Here is a 16,234-nt window from a genome sequence, read left to right on the forward strand (position 1 = left end):
CGGGGTCAGGCTGGGCAGGCTGAGGTGGGGCCGGGGAAGCGAGGGCGGGGGCGGGGCAGAGCCCTCCGGAGAGAAAAAGCGTGGTGGGCGAGGGGCTTAGCCGGTCCTGGAGCGGGGTCGGGGCTAAATGAAGGGCTCCCCGCAGAGGGGCAGGGCCTTTGGAGGACTAGGGCCGCGCCCAGTGGGTGGAGCTAGGGGCTCGGTCAAGGTCTTCAACCGGGTTTGAACAATCGCGCGCGGCAGGAGGTGGGTGTCCCGAGCCCGCCTGGCCCCAGGTATTCGGAGGCGGGGCTAGCGAAGGGGCCGGAACACGAGGGCGNTTCCGGCCCTTTCAACCCCGTGTCCGCCCGCACTCAGGCCAAGTTTGAGCTGATCACGTCCGAGGCCTCATACATCCACAGCCTGTCGGTGGCCGTGGGCCACTTCTTAGGCTCTGCTGAGCTGAGCGAATGTCTAGGGGTGCAGGACAAGCAGTGGCTGTTCTCCAAACTGCCCGAGGTCAAGAGCACCAGCGAGAGGTGAGGGAGTGGTCGGGTCAGGGGTGGTTGCAGGGGTCCCAGGTCTGGGCTCTCTCCTTGGCCTTGACCCTGACCCCTTGCCGGCCCCTCAGGTTCCTGCAGGACCTGGAGCAGCGGCTGGAGGCAGATGTCCTGCGCTTCAGCGTGTGCGACATTGTGTTACAGCACTGCCCCGCCTTCCGCCGAGTCTACCTGCCCTACGTCACCAACCAGGCCTACCAGGAGCGCACCTACCAGCGCCTGCTGTAGGGCCGGAGGCTGGGGGGCAGGGGGAGGATAGAGGGAGTCTTAGGAGTGGGCACAGAGGACGGGGTGAGGAAGGGTGACCTGGGAGGGGAGGAGCTCCTGAACGGGGCTCTCCGACAAGGATAAGGTTATGTCCAACCGCAGGAGGCAGGAGGGATATGCTGAGAAGGCACCTCAAGGTGGCGGCTGGGGTCATGGATCCTGGCAGTTCATGGGACCAAGCACCCATCCGTGACCCCAGACCCCTCCCCATCTTTCAGCCTGGAGAATCCCAAGTTCCCTGGCATACTGGCTCGCCTGGAGGAGTCTCCCGTATGCCAGCGCCTGCCCCTCACCTCCTTCCTTATCCTGCCATTTCAGAGGATCACCCGCCTCAAGATGCTGGTGGAGGTACTAGAAGGCACCGGGCTACAGTGAGGGCCGTGTGAGGAACGTGGGTCCCCGCGGGTGGGCAGGGTTATAGGTGGGGGTCATGGCCTGCCTCACTGCCCCACCCCCACCCTCCAGAACATCCTGAAGAGGACGGCACAGGGCTCAGAAGATGAAGCTGTGGCCACCAAGGCCTTCAATGCGCTCAAGGAGGTGAGCTCGGCTCCCGAGGGCCTCCCCCAAAACACCGACATGTCTCTGAATGAGCCCCAGCCTTCGGAGCCTCTGGTCCCCAGGGGGGAGTCTGCGGCTGGGCTCTGGGAGCCGGGGTTGGGGGAGCTGCCAGTGACCCCCCGACGGCCTCCCCAGCTGGTGCAAGAGTGCAATGCCAGTGTGCAGTCCATGAAGAGAACAGAGGAGCTCATCCACCTGAGCAAGAAGATCCACTTCGAGGGCAAGGTGCGGGTCCGCAGCTGGGGGGACGGGGACCGCAAAGGGGCAGCTCTCATCCCCTCCCCCGCTGGGCACTGGGGGCCAGTTCATCGCTGCCCATCCCCCCCCATCCCCTGCTCTGTGCTCTTTGCTCTGCTCTCCTGGGCCTGACCTGCCCTCCGCCTTGCCCCATCCACCCTTCCAGATCTTCCCACTAATCTCTCAGGCCCGCTGGCTGGTTCGGCACGGGGAGCTGGTGGAGCTGGCACCACTGCCCGCGGCGCCCCCTGCCAAGCTGAAGCTGTCCAGTAAGGCAGTCTACCTGCACCTCTTCAATGACTGCTTGCTGCTCTCCCGGCGGAAGGAGTGAGTCTGGGCAGGGTCAGGGGAGGGAGACTGGAGCCAGGCTCCCTTCTTGCCCACTGTTGGGCTCACAACCAGTCCAGGAGTCACAGTCAGCCGGTGCCGGCCTGGCACCCTGAGCCTCGGAGGCTCCCCCCAGGACAGGCGGAGATGTGAGGCAAGGCCACTCCATTTTCCAGACCTAAGAACCAAGGGCTGGACTCTATGTGGTGGACTTGACGCTGCTCCGAGCCTAAGCCAAGTAGAGCAGAGATTAAGAGCACAACCCTGGAGTCCCAGCTCCGTCCTGAGTCATGATGATGATGGCCAACATTTACTGGGTCTGTGCCGGCATGCTGTGTGGATTATTCTCCTCACTCCTTTAAACATCTCCCTGGAAAGGAGGCTCCCTTATTATTCTCAAGATCGTGGAGCTAGCAAAGTGCAGGAGCCCGGAGGCCAGGTCCATCTGATGTCTGATCCCAGGCTCTTACCCATTGTATTATCCTGTTCTCCATCTGTAAGATAGAGACTACCATGTGGGGAGATTCAGTGTGATAATAATATTAGGAAAGACCGTAGCACAGTGCCTGGCACGTGGTGAACACCCAATATTAGCTGTGAGTAATAAGTTTGGGTTGAGCGATAAGACTTTCTGAGGAAGGTAAGCCTTAAGGCTGAATGCGATGAAGAATGGACTTCTTATACTATGGGAAGGGTTCATTCCTGATTTATTCGTTCATTCATTAAAATGTCCCTGGACCCCTATTCTCTACTGGGCGCTTTTGGGTGCTGGGGACATAAAGATGAATGAGAATTGTTTTCTGCCTAGAGGAGCCTTCAGAACAATTCAAATACATCCTGCTAACCACCTGGTTAGGGTTTTGATGGAAAGGTGTACTTGCACTATCTCATCCCCTGGCATGGGGTGAGAATCAGTAAAGCTTCAAAGAGGAAGGGACATCTGAGCTGGGTTTTGAAGGATAAATAGGAGTTTGCCAGGTAGAGAAGGAGTTTGGGAGGATATGTAGCAAAGTCACAGGAAGGTATAATGGCAGATTCATCGGGGATGATGAAGCCTAATCTGGGCGGGCTTGTAGAGGGGAAGAGCAGGAGAGGGAAGTTGGGGCATTGAAAGTCACAGTACAGAGGCTGGGTGTCCTGAGGGCCGTGGGGATTGTGTGAAGCAGATGAGTGACCTCTTACTCCCGGCCATTTTGGGGGATGGACTAGAACGGAAGAGGCCAGAAGCTATTGCACTTGTGCCCAGGTGACAATAGGTGCTTCAGGTGTGGTGGTGGTTGGGGGGGCGGGGNTGGGGTGGAGCCGCTGGCTGGCTGTGCAGGGAGAGGGAGGGAAGAGGTGAGAAAATGGCTGACTTTCCTCCTGGACAAGCTGATGGGGAGTGTTTCCCCGGAATGGGCAACAGTGACGCGATCTCGGTTGGCGTGCAAGATACTGACTGCGGGTCAGACGGGTTGAGAGCAAGGAATCCGTGGAACATCCTTGACCCACCCACCTGCCCCTTCTTCCCACAAGTGTTTATTGAGCCCAAACTGTGGGCCAGGCAGGGTGCGGCCCTGGGATAGAGTGGGGCAAATAGTGGACAAAGTTCAAGTTCTACGCCAGTGAGAGAGGCAGACACTCCACAGCGCAGGGTCTCATCCGAGTGGCTGTCTGTGGGCTCTTTAGAACAGGGACTCAGGGAGAGGTTCTGAGAGAACTTGGAAGCACGCCGGACACAGGGTCTAGCTTTTGTCCCCTTCCACTTCTGTGGGCTCCCCTTTCCTCACGGGGACTGTGCTGGCTGTTAGGGAGCTGATGTCTTACACGGCCCAGTTTCCGTGGGGAGCGAGGGGGGGTGGGCAGCCATCCCCTCTCCTTGAGATCCCGAACTCACCTGCCCTGAGAGGGTGGGGCTGGGAGCCTGGGGACGAGCCGGGTTGACCTTGCCTCCCCACCCCCCACCCCTGCAGGCTAGGGAAGTTCGCAGTTTTCCTCCACGCCAAGATGGCCGAGCTCCAGGTGAAGGATCTGAGCCTGAAGCTGCAGGGCATCCCCGGCCACGTGTTCCTTCTGCAGCTCCTCCACGGGCCACACGCGAAGCACCAGTTCCTGCTGAGAGCCCGGACGGAGTGAGTGGGCCCAGGGCCAGGGAGGGAGGACCCCCAGGCAGGCACCAGGAGGCCTTTAACCTCGGGCCGCAGGACGGATGACACTGGCACAAGGCAGGGCACGCGTGGAGCTGGCGCCCAGGAGCTTCTGGGCCTGCTCGGTCCTTATGCTCAGAGCTGGGTGGGGCCCAGGCTTGGGGACAGGGGCTGTGGGGTGGGCCCTGGGGTGGGTCCTGAGCCTGGACGTCATGCCTGATTCTCCCAGCCCTGTTTCACCACTCTGGCCCTGGGAGATTTTGCGCCTTGTGACAGCTCAGCCTCCCCCTCCCTAGAAGTGAGAAGCGGCGATGGATCTCGGCCATGTGCCCCTCCAGCTCCCAGGAGGACAAGGAGGTCTTCAGCGAAGGCCAAGGTAGCAGCCTGCTGCCCCCTCCCCTCCCCCATCACCTGCTTCTCGGTCCACGTGCCCCGGGGCAGGATCCCTCGCTGCTCTTCCCTTTCCTCCAATTGTGCGCTGGCTGGCAGGGGAGAGAGATCGGCTGGCCCGGGGCAGTCAGGGGTGGCTGCACAGACCCTTGAAGGAGGGGTGGGTTTTACACTGGACAGGGCGATACCCCCACCCCCACCCCATATGCACAGGCAGCACCCTGGAGATGACAAAGCCTTTTGTTTTTATTTATTTATTTTTTAATCTTTTGATGTTTATTTATTTTTGAGAGAGAGACAGAGTGGGAGCAGGCAAGGGGCAAAGACAGAGGGAGACAGGGACTCTGAAGCCGGCTCCAGGCTCTGAGCTGTCAGCACAGAGCCCGAGGCGGGGCTCGAACCCACGAGCCGCGAGATCCTGACCTGAGCCTCACTGACTGAGCCACCCAGGCGCCCCGACAAAGCCTTTTGTATCCTGCCACTTCACCCTTGTAGAACTCCATTTTACACGTTAGAAAACCAGGTTCAGAGAGGTAAAGTGACCTGTGCAAATTCACCCAACTAGTAAGTGAGGCAGGCCAGCCAGAGTGGTGCCCGATCACAGAGGACCTTGAGGCGGCGGATACCACGCAGCGACTGGAGGGTTTTGAGCAGGGGAGTTAGGGCTGAGCTAACGAAGGGGGTGGAAGGGAACTCATGTGTCCGCCTACTTGCCATGTGTCAGGCCTGGTATTAGGAGCTTTTATATGCATTTATTTTACTTAATCCTCATGACAAGCCTGTTAAACAGACTCCTTTTTTTCATATCTGAGAAAACAGGCTCAGAAATGTTAAGTAACTTGCCCAAGGTCAGGTAGCCAATGGGTAGCAGAGCTGGGATTCAAGCCAGGTCTGGCCCCACAGTCTGTGGTTTTCCCAGTACTGCCAGCCTGCCTGCGGTGGTAGAACGAGCCTAGGGCCTAGACCGAAGCAGGTTCTCTGGCTCGGGCTAGGAGTCCTGCTTGGGCTGTGGGGCGAGCTTCCCACTCCAGACAGGTGGTCAGGGAAGGCCCCTGAAGGATGAAGAGGGGCAGCCATGAAGAGATCTGCGGGAAAGGACTCTTGGAGGGTGGAGCAGCCAGTGCAAAGGCCCTGAGGCAGAAGGGAATTCAGAGGATTTGGGGAACAGCAGGGCAGGCATTGTTGCTGAGCTTTAGGAGCAAGGGGGAGAGGGGAAGAAGAGGGGAGGAGCGGAGGCTAGCAAGAAGGCAATGCCATCCCATGTGTGGCTTTGTAGGCTGTGGGGAGGACTTTGGATTTTATTTTATTCAAAGAGGACCGGGAAGCCCTGAAGGGTTATATCTGGGGGGGTGGTGTGACTTGGTTGAGAAGGGTGGATTAGAGGGAGCCCCAGAGAAGTAACATATGAAGGGGCCATTACTGTTTTGTGGGGGGTATCTGGGGGTAGTTGGACATTGGCCTGGAGGTCAGCATCAAGGTGTCAGACTGAGCTGGGGAGGTGAGAGCCCCGGGCACGGAAGCAGTAAGCTGGGAGGGACTGGATTCACCTAGGGCTTGTGTTTCTAAGAGAGGAGGGTGGCCAGGGTGGGCAGAGGGAGGCGCAGAGAAAATGCAGCCGCCCTCCTGCCCCTTTGCTTCCTCCCCCAACCCCGCCCTGCCCCCTGTTATACTCCCCTGCGGACCCCCTCACTCTCCCCTGGGCTGTCAGACCGCCCCCAGGTCCAGTGTGTCAGGACATACAAGGCACTGCAGCCCGATGAGCTGACCCTGGAGAAGACTGACATCCTGGCAGTGAGGACCCAAACCAGTGACGGTGAGAGGGGCTTCCCGGGAAGGCCTCCCTCATGGGGCTTGGGTGGGTAGGAGGTAGCTAGATGGCTAAGATATCCCAGGAAAAGGTTATGCAAGCGTTGATCAACCACAGCATGCAGGAATCAAGTTAGACGAGAGGAGGAACTTCTTGCTTATAAAGATGTAGGATTTGGAGCGACTGATGGGGGGAGAGTGGGAAATACCCTTCGTAGAGGATGTTGGGAAAAAGAGGTCAGAAGTTCATCTACGAAACTGCTAAAGGCAGGGTTCTTCCTGGTGCTGGGAGGTGCTGGGATGATGTCACCTCTGCCCCCGGGGGTGCAGACAAGGCTTGCGTCAGGGCCCAGGCGTTCCCTTGCAGACCTGGCCCTGGTGTCCTTTCGATGCCACTCACTGATGCTGCTCCTGGCCTGTAGGCTGGCTGGAGGGGGTCCGCCTGGCAGATGGTGAGAAGGGGTGGGTGCCCCAGGCCTACGTGGAAGAGATCAGCAGCCTCAGTGCCCGTCTTCGAAACCTCCGGGAAAACAAGCGGGTCACAAACGCCACCAGCAAAGTGGGGGAGCCCCCTGCGTGACGGGCAGCCGTGGCCTGGGACGCCGGCTCCATGCCCAGCTGCTGGACGGGTGTGGAGGGGCCTGCCGTGCCCCGTGCCCCAGGCCATCACTGCCGTGCCATGGCCTGGCATCAGGAGCTCAGCCTGTCTTCGCGGTCCTCAAAGTCCACGCTTCGGGACACACGCCACTCCCTTCCTCTGGCATGGGGACTGCACAGGGGACCCGCGATATCTGGCAAGGACTGGGGCCCACTCCCTTCACCCTGCCGGACTCTTGGTCCCTCTGGCAGGGGCCTGGCTGGGGACAGCTCCGGTGCTGTTGGGTGCTGGGACTTGTGTACATATCTGTATACACATCTATATCTGTATCTGGGGTCTTTGGGCCACAGCCTGCATGGGCCCTGGTTGCTGTGACTTTTCTGTAAATAAACTCTCATGATGCCTTTGCTTGGAGTCTGTGAGCTGTCGGATGCTGCCCCCACCCCCGCCCCTTGCCCTACTTCCCCAGCTAAAGGTCAGGGGGGGTCTCTGGCTGCCTCCCAGTGGGGATTTGTCTTTCCATAGAGTTCACCTCTTTTTTAAAAAAGTTTTTTTTTTAACATTTACTCATTTTTGAGTGACAGAGACAGAGTGTGAGTGGGGGAGGGGCAGAGAGAGAGAGGGGGACACAGAATCCAAAGCAGGCTCCAGGCTCTGAGCTAGCTGCCAGCCCAGAGCCTGACCCGGGGCTCGAACCCACGGACCGTGAGATCATGACCTGAGCCAAAGTTGGACGCTTAACCAACTGAGCCTCCCAGGCGCCCCTTGGAGTTCACCTCTTAACCAGAGGAGGGTGACAGCAGGGCTGTGGATGAATTAGACTGCTTTTCACTGCAAGTGACAAAATACCAGATTGAAATCAGCCTTGGGATTAATGAGAATGTATTAGCTCTTGTGTTTGTTTCTTACAGCTTTCTGTAACAAATGATCACAAATTAGGGGACTTAAACAACAGAAATGTATGCTCCGACTGTTCTGGAGGCCGGAAATCTGAAGTCGGTATCATTGGGCCAAAACCATGCAAAGTGTTTGCATGGCTGTCCCCTGTCCTGCAGCAGATGTGTGCTGCAGGGGAGAGTTGTCACTCATCTGTTCCAGCACTGGGGGCCGCCAGCTTTCCTTGGCTTGTGGCCACACTGCTCCCGTCTCTGCCTCTAAGATCACACTGCCTTCTCCTCTGTGTGTCTACATGTCAGTTCTCCCTCTGCTTCCCAAGTATAAGGATACATGTGATTGCATTTGGGGTCCACCCAGATACTCATCTCATAATCCTTAAACCCCACCTGAAAAATCTATCCCCCACCTTGTGGCGCTCCTGGGTGACTCAGTTGGTTAAGCATCTGACTTGAGCTCAGGTCATGATTTCACGGTTCCTGAGTTTGAGCCCGCATTGGGCTCTCCGCTGTCAGCACAGAGCCCACTTTGGATCCTCTCTCTCTCTCTGCCTCCCCCCTGCTCTCTCCCTCTCAAAAATAAATAAACATTAAAAAAAAAAATCTATTCCCCCCCCATGTTTATCATATAAGATAACATTCACAAACTCCAGCGGTTAGGATGTAGATATCGCTTAGGGGACCGGTTCTCAGCCTGCCACAGTTCTCATAACTAAGAAGTCGATAGGCAGGGTGGGCTTCAAGCAAGGTTTCATGTCACTTAGGACCCAGCTCTTTCTATTTTTCTACTGTGTGGTCCTTGGTATTATTGTCTTCATCCTAAGGCTTCCAGGGGCTTCTTCATTCACATCCAACATGGAAGGAGGGAATTGTTCCCTGTCAAAGGCCTGGGATGCTTTTTGATTAGACCAGCTTGGGTCACGTGGCTACCTCTGGGCTGATCACAGTGGCCGGGGCGGGTGGCGTGTGTTGACAGACCTAGCTTAGGTCGTGTGCTTTATCCCTGGAGCCAAGCTGGGGAGTTCTCTTTCCTGGAACCCTGTGGATCCCCAAGTGGAGTTTGAGGGCTCCTGCACGGGGGTGGTAGCTGCGGGGGAGGCCAATGTTCATCGAAACCCAAATCATCCAAGAGAGTAGAAGCACCTGGGAGTGAGCTTGGAGATGTGACTGCATCTGGGGGGACCAGAGCATCCTCATCCCTCAAAAGGAGGCCATGGGGCAAAGACTATGAGCCAGGGTGGTCCTAGAAGGCCAACATGGGCGGATGGGGAGGGGCTCAGACCCAGGAAGAAGTTTTTGGGAGTGACTTTCTAACATGGGTGGTGTGGAGAAGGTGGAGTGTATGGGAAGCATATGCCGAAGCAGGCAGACACATTTGAATTTGAATCCTGGTTCAGACATTTATACCCATGCGATTATTTTGTTCTTTTAGAGAGGGAGAGAGAGAGGGAGAGAGAGAGGGAGAGAGAGCATGAATGGGGGAGAGGGGCAGAGGGAGAGGGAGAGAATCTTAAGGAGCCCATGCAGGGCTTAATCCCATGGCCCTGGGATCCTGGCCTGAGCCGAAATCACAAGTCAGGTGCTCAAACAACTGAGCTACCCGGGTGACCCAACCCATGTGATTTTTTAAAATAAAGTCTTTTTTGGGGCGCCTGCGTGGCTCAGTCAGTTAAGTGTCTGACTTCAGCTCAGGTCATGATCTCACGGTTTGTGAGTTCAAGCCCCACATCGGGCTCTGTGCAGACAGCTCAGAGCCTGGAGCCTGTTTCGGATTCTGTGTCTCCCTCGCTCTCTGCTCCTCCCCTGCTCACACTCTGTGTCTTTCTCTCTCAAAAATAAATAAACATTAAAAAAATTTTTTTAATAAAATAAAGTCTTTACTTTGGAATAATTGTAGATTTACAGAAAAGTTTCAGAGATGGCACAGAGAGCTCCATATGCCCCTTTCCACGTTTTCCCTGCTGTTAACATCTTACATTACCATGGTACAGTTGTCAAAACTAAGAAACCAACTTCAGTACATGACTATTAACTGAACTCCAGATTTTATTCAGATTTCACCAGTTTTCCCACTAATGTCCTTTTTCTGGTCCAGGATCCGGTCCAGGATCTCACATTGCATGTTGTTCTCATGGCTCCGTGGGGTCCTCTGGTGTGCAACACTTTCTCCATCTTTTTTGGTTTCCGTGACCTTGACAATTTTAAGGAGTTCTGGTCAGGATTTTGTTAGACTGTCCCTCTATTTGGGTTTATCTGATGTTTTTCTTATGACGAGGCAGAAGTTATGGGTTTGAGGGAAGAATACCTCAGAGGCAGAGTGCCTTTCTTGTCACATGATCTCAGGAGGCACATGATGCCCACGTGACTTAGTCCGGGTGATGTTCACGTTGATTATATGGTTAAGCTGGTGTCTGCCAGACTTTCCCACTGTGAACTTACTGTTTTCCCCTTTCCTTTTTTTTTTAATTTAAATTGGAAAAAGTTGAAGTTTATTTATTTTGAGAGAGAGAATATACAAGCAGGGGGAAGGGGCAGAGAGAAAGAGAGAGAGAGAGAGAGAGAGAGAGCTCAAGCAATCTCCACGCTGTCAGCGCGGAGCCCATCGCAGGGCTCAGTCTCACGAACCGTGAGATCATGACCTGAGCCAAAATCAAGACTCAGATGCTTAACCGACTGAGCCACCGAGGCGCCCTGATTTTTATTTTATTCTTTAAATGTTTATTTATTTATTTTGAGAGAGAGTGTATGAAAGGGGCAAGGGCAGACAGAGAGGGAGAGAGAGAATCAGAAGCAGGCTCTGTGCTATGGGGCCCAAACCCACAAACCATGAAATCATGACCTGAGCCCAAAGTCGGACTCTTAACCAGCTGCGCCACCCAGGTGCCCTGATTTTATTTTTTTTAAAAGTAATCTCTACACCCAATGTGGGGCTGGAGCCCCAACCCCGACATCGAGAGCCATGTACTCTACCAACTAAGCCAGCCAGGCTCCCCTATTTTCCCTTTCCATACTCTGTTCTTTGGAAGCAAATGGAACCCACTCTCAAGGCATGCTCCAAGTTCCTGGTGGATAGAGCTACATATATTATTTGGGGTTCTTCTGTCAGGAAGATTTGTTCCTTTTCCCTACTTACATAATCAGTCATTTATTATAAAGGCATGTATTTATGCTTTTATTCATCTTTCCTTTGAGTGATAATTCAATACTAAGTTATGTATTTTATTGTTCAAATCGTTCCAGCTTTGGCCATTGGAAGCTTTTCCAGATAGGCTCCTGTGTCTGTCTGACATCCCCTCATCTTTTTGTTTTTTGAGCACTGCCTTACTTTCTGGCACTATGAGATGCTCCAGGCTCACCTTGTATTTACCCTCCCTGAGTGCTAGAATCTGCCATTTCTCTAAGGGGTATAGTTTCCTTTATTGGAGAGTGGTATTTAGAGACCAAGATCTGGACACTGGTGTGCTTATTGCTATTGAGGTGTCACTGCATCTAGGCCCTCCCATCGGACAGAGGCAGGAAATCTATTGTCTATCATCTATATCATCTATCTATATATCAACTGTCTATCATCTCTCTATCTTATCTATCTATTGTCTATCTATCTATCATCTATCTATATCATATGATTTTAAGTAAGACACTTAATGGCTCTAAGCCTCTGTTACCACATCTCCACAATGGAGATGGTGATAGTAATGCCTATTTCATGCAGCCTCTGTGAAAGAAAGTATGTAAAATCAATACAGCACCTGGTCCATAAGAAGTTGCCCCAAATGGTGACTTTTATTGTGTCAGAGCTGCATAGCCAGAGTGTGGGGCCTTCGTGAGGCAGTCAGGCCTCTGTCCCTTAAAGATTCAAGGAACTCCAGGAAGGAGACTCCTGCACTGAGTAAACCAAAGGGCCTCCAGTGCTGAATCTGCACTGGGAAAGCCCAGTTGGCACCAGCCTGGCGAAGCGGAGGAAACGAGCTCTCCCCATTCAACCTGCCCTGGCACATCTGGGTTCTGGCTGACGCCCAAGTCTGTGCTAGGCTGCTGGGGGCTGGGGCTGGGGGGGGGGGGGGGAGGGGCTGGCTTTGGGGCCATGTTGCCAGGCAGGGAGGTGAGGGCTGCACATGGCCCCAACAGGCCCCCTTCCCTCACCTATCCAGGAGGTAGATCCAGGCAAGGCATCTTGAGGAAGCCCCTCTCTCCGTTGTACATGCCTCCACATGGTAGGCCTGGCCTGGGTATCTGGTCTTGGCCAAAGACCTCGGGCCCTGCCCTTGCTTGCCGTGGGAGATGGAGGAAGGTGGATGGGCCTGGCAGAACAGGAGATGGGGGCGGGCGTGTCTGGGGTTGGGGTTTTGGCCCCTGAGGCTGTCTGCTCGGCCAGTCTCCAAGCCACATACCTTTGGGAGCCAATCTCAAGGCTTCCTGGAATCCCCTTCCCACCCAGGGCTGACCCCTTCTCTACAGTGACTGGAGGGGTCCTGCTTCCCTCCACCACTCCCAATAGACCCCAGGCTCTAGACTATTGTTTCCAAGATTTTATCCTCAAAGGAAACTGTTGAGAAAGAAATTTATCCAGTCCAAAGCTTCAGTCCCAGCAGGCACTCACTTTTGGGGCAGCGGTGTGGAGCCCCACGGCATGGAGATGGTCTGTTTCTTTGTTGATTCTCTTCCTCCTTATCTCCCTTCCTCCTCTCCTCTCCTCTCCTCTCCTCTCCTCTCCTCTCCTCTCCTCTCCNTTTCCAACCCTGCTCATTCTCCTCTCTCATCTGTGTCTCCCATGGAGGGGGGACGAGGGACGGGGGCACCGAAGCACCCACTGTCTGTAATGGGCGAGACAGACAGGAGACTGGATGCAATGCAGGGAGGCATCCCAGACAGACGCAAGAGCTGGTAAAGGTGGGGGTAGCAGGACGCCCCCTACGCTGTTGGCAGGGTCTGGACTGGCACACCACTTAGGAAAATAGTTTGGCTGCATCTGCTAAGGCTGAGGACGTGCTTACCCAGTGACCCAGCAAATCCACTTCCTTCTTTGGGTATAGACTCAACAGAAACATGTACACATAGGCCCCAAAAGACACGAGCTAGAGTGTTCATAGAGGTCCTGTTCATTAATGACCAAAATAGTAGAAGTGACCCAGGTGCTCATCAGGGGCAAAATGGATAAACTGTGGTCTATTCCCATGGGAAACACTACACAGTAATGGGAAGAAGCCATATGCAAGTATGTGTAAGGACATAATCTGGACACAATGCGAGAAAAGCCGGATACAGAGAGGATTTCTCAGATGATTGTATTCAGGTAAAGTACAAAAGCAGGCAGAAGTCACTGAAGGTGTAGAGGTCAGGGTGGGGCTATCCTGGTGGGGGAGGAGTCTGAGGATGCCCTTGACACAGGCTGCTTATCTGGGGGACAGTTCACAGAGCTCCCCGTGTAAGATCTGTGTCCCTGATGCATCGGAGTGAAACTTCAACAGAAGCTTTACCCGGAAAGAGAAACCCTGGAGCTGTGGGTGGGTGAATAAAGCAGCTGCCAGCTCTCACAGGAGACCAGGATGGGCTTGCTGGAGGCAGTGCTACCCCAGTTACGTCTTGAGGGCTGACGTGGAGATGGTAGGAATAGGCTACAGAAGAGCAGAGACCCAGGATTTGCCCCCCTCTGGGAACTAGCCGCTTCAAAAAGGCCTTTCCAGTGGGGAAGAGAGAGGGAGTGTGTGGCTCAAGTCCTGGATCTGACCTTGACCTTGGCCTCCTCCTACTCTGCTTCCAGGTGGGAGGGCCCAAGGATGCTTGCTCTAATACTTGATCTGGGTTTTGATGGAAGAGTTGCCTTCTGATTCCAGGAGTTTAGCGGTGAGCCAGAACCATCGGGCTTAAGGATCTGTGAGGCTGGAAAATGACTCTTTTTGCAGATGAAGGAAGTTTGGTAAGAAAGGCCTGTGGAACGTGAAAGCTCATCATGGGGCGGCAGCCGAGGCAAGACCTGTGCCTGACATGCTCTGAGCACCTGCTGTGAGCCTGGGACCAGACTCTTTGCCATCGATGACTCCAATCACCTGCTCTTCAGGGCAGCGGGAAGGCTGGAGGAGAGGCTCTACAAACTGTGGGGCGCCCTTGGACAAGACCTGAAACCCTTCCGTAACCGATTAACCGGTGGGGCAGCCCCGTGTGCCTGGTGGGGGCAGTTTGGGATTGGGGGATGGCCTTGAAACCGCCAATGGGCCTGTTATTAGAGCAATGAGACAATGTCCAGTATTCCATGACCACTTAGGCCCTGGTATAAGGACTCTATGTCCATCTCTATATTCAGCGGGTATTGTTGAACCCATTTCACAGATGAGAAAACGGCCATTCAGAGAGAAAGGCAGTGTGTGAGTCCCTACACTGCAGGCTTGCTGCCCTGGCCGTTTTTCCAAGCTCATTCCCACCTCAGGGCTTTTGCCTAGATCCTTCCCTCTTCCCGGGGCAGTCTCTGGTCCCTTCTTCAGGTCTGGCTCCTTCTTGCTGTTCCGGCCGTGACCCAAAGGCTCCCTCCTCTGGAGAACTTCCCTGATCACTCGATATGTGGCTTCCCTGCCTTTCTTCCCGCCATTCTGGGATTTCTTGTTTATTCATTGTTGACTTGCTCACTGTCACCTCCCAGCTGGACCAGGACCTCCATGGGGCAGCGACCTTGGCTTTGGCCTCAGTGCTGAATGCAGTGCCTGGCTCAGAGGAGATGCTCAACAAACGTTTCTAGAGGATTCTGAGGGGATTTGAACCCAGCCCCACACGACTCCTGAGCCTGAGCTCCTCACATGTCCTTAGACCCGCTCCGCTCCTCAAGTTCCCACGCCAGGCCCAGGAGCACCACGGGGTGGGGGGTGGGCCCGGGCGCCCTCAGGCTGTGGGTGAGGCTGCCCCACCTGGGCTGAGCCAGTCCTGGGCATCAGGAGACCAGCTTGGCCACTCTTGCCGCCCTGACCTGGGGTTGAACCTGGGCTCAGCTCTCACTTCCTGTCCCTGAGTGACCCTTCCCCATTCCAGGGCTCCTCCCTCCAGGCCCCAAGTGTCCTCCCCAGACCGTGTTTCTGACACTCCTGTGAGAAAAGAGCAAAAGGAAAGGGGCTGAGCCGGCAGCAGGAGGGACTCTGGCGAGACAGACGGTGAACTTCCCGACTGTGGGAACTGCAACAGCTGGGCGGGTAGAGGAAGCGGAGTTAGGGACTCTCCTGAGCGGCACGTAGAACAGGATGAACAGTCATCTGCTTGGGCGGGGAGCAGGGGAATGGACAGGGTGACCTTTGGAAGCCACTCTCAAGAGGCTTATGAGTCCTAAGGGCTGGGGACTGGGTTGGAAAGGAGGGTCAGGGGCCGCCGCTGGGCCTTGTGGGGGCAGGTGGAGAAAGAGGCTGATGGGGGCAGAGGCTGGGCCTGCTTATTCAGATGAGGCTGAAGGATACAGGGGATTCTGAGGCACTTTCTGGTTTCCAAAAAAGGGTGTGGGGAGTGAGCACTGGGACTGGAGTCAGGCCAACCTGCCTCTGAGTCGTGCTTCACCACGTATAAGTCACAAGGCTCTAGGCGAGTGACTTCCCCTTTCTGAGAGCCTCAATCCCCTCATCTGTGAAATGGGAATAATAGTGCAGAGTAGAGGAGGGGACACTTCGAAAAAGGACTTTGCAAAAAAACATTGTTCAAAGGGGAGACGATGTCCGGCAGACTGGGCAAGTGTCATTACGATAACAAGGGCGTTATTATTGTTCTCCGCGCAACCCGTGCACCTGGCGTTGGGTCACTGAATCCTACAACCCTATTTTGTCACCCATTCTACAGAGGAGAACTCGGAGGCTCAGGGTGACTCAACTTGTCCAAGGTCACATGGCCCGTTGGAACCTGACTCAGGACTTAAATCCCCATCTGATTTCAGTCCAGTATCCTGCATGCTAGTCCGTGCAGCCTGTGATTGACGGAGAAGGCACTTTACAAACTGTAAAGTGGTGAATATCATCATCACCGTTTTCTTTTTATGGTAATTGCTGTTCTTTAACCTGGTTTCCCCTAGTGGACGCGGACGCAGGGTCCTCCTCAGTCCTGCCACTGGGGGGCAGCAGAGTCCCGGGCTGGGAGGCGGGGGTCCTGCGGGTGGTGTCCCGCCTACTCGCCCCGCCTACCCCTCCCACCTGAGGTTTCGNTTAGCGACGCGGGGCAGCGGGCCAGGCAGGGGTCAAGGGAGGGCACGGCCTCCGGAGGGTAGGAGCACGCGCCCAGTGCCGGTCTCAACTCTGAAAAGCAGAGGTCTGATGAGTAAGATGGCGGTTGGTTGTGCCCCCTCCTCCAGGAAGCCCCCAATGCCCACTCCAGGGCTGGGTCCGGGCCGCCTCCTTCCCTGACAGCGACGCCTCTTGGGCATCAGCGTCGCAGGGCGTGTCGCTGTCTCCCTGCTTCCACTGGACAGTCGGCACCTTGAGAGCAGGGCTCTGATGTCTTCAGGGATCCCAGGACAGACCGGGCACTTTG

General features: G+C 55.2%; 1 protein-coding gene across 1 annotated transcript in view; it reads left to right on the plus strand.

Annotated features, from left to right (window-relative positions):
- Positions 1 to 7,237, plus strand: part of ARHGEF19 (Rho guanine nucleotide exchange factor 19) — a 9,473-nt gene extending 2,236 nt beyond the window's left edge. Inside the window, exons 7-16 of the mRNA XM_077775577.1 lie at positions 358 to 518; positions 611 to 763; positions 1,025 to 1,154; positions 1,272 to 1,346; positions 1,503 to 1,592; positions 1,771 to 1,931; positions 3,884 to 4,042; positions 4,354 to 4,433; positions 6,156 to 6,260; positions 6,676 to 7,237. Of these exons, the coding sequence (XP_077631703.1) occupies positions 358 to 518; positions 611 to 763; positions 1,025 to 1,154; positions 1,272 to 1,346; positions 1,503 to 1,592; positions 1,771 to 1,931; positions 3,884 to 4,042; positions 4,354 to 4,433; positions 6,156 to 6,260; positions 6,676 to 6,833 (1,272 nt within the window). The 3' untranslated portion in view covers positions 6,834 to 7,237. The remainder of the gene's footprint in view (positions 1 to 357; positions 519 to 610; positions 764 to 1,024; positions 1,155 to 1,271; positions 1,347 to 1,502; positions 1,593 to 1,770; positions 1,932 to 3,883; positions 4,043 to 4,353; positions 4,434 to 6,155; positions 6,261 to 6,675) is intronic.
- Positions 7,238 to 16,234: the final 8,997 nt, after the last annotated feature.

This window comes from Crocuta crocuta, unplaced genomic scaffold (assembly GCF_008692635.1).
Source record: "Crocuta crocuta isolate KB4526 unplaced genomic scaffold, BGI_CrCroc_1.0 scaffold127, whole genome shotgun sequence".
Lineage (NCBI taxonomy): Eukaryota > Metazoa > Chordata > Mammalia > Carnivora > Hyaenidae > Crocuta > Crocuta crocuta.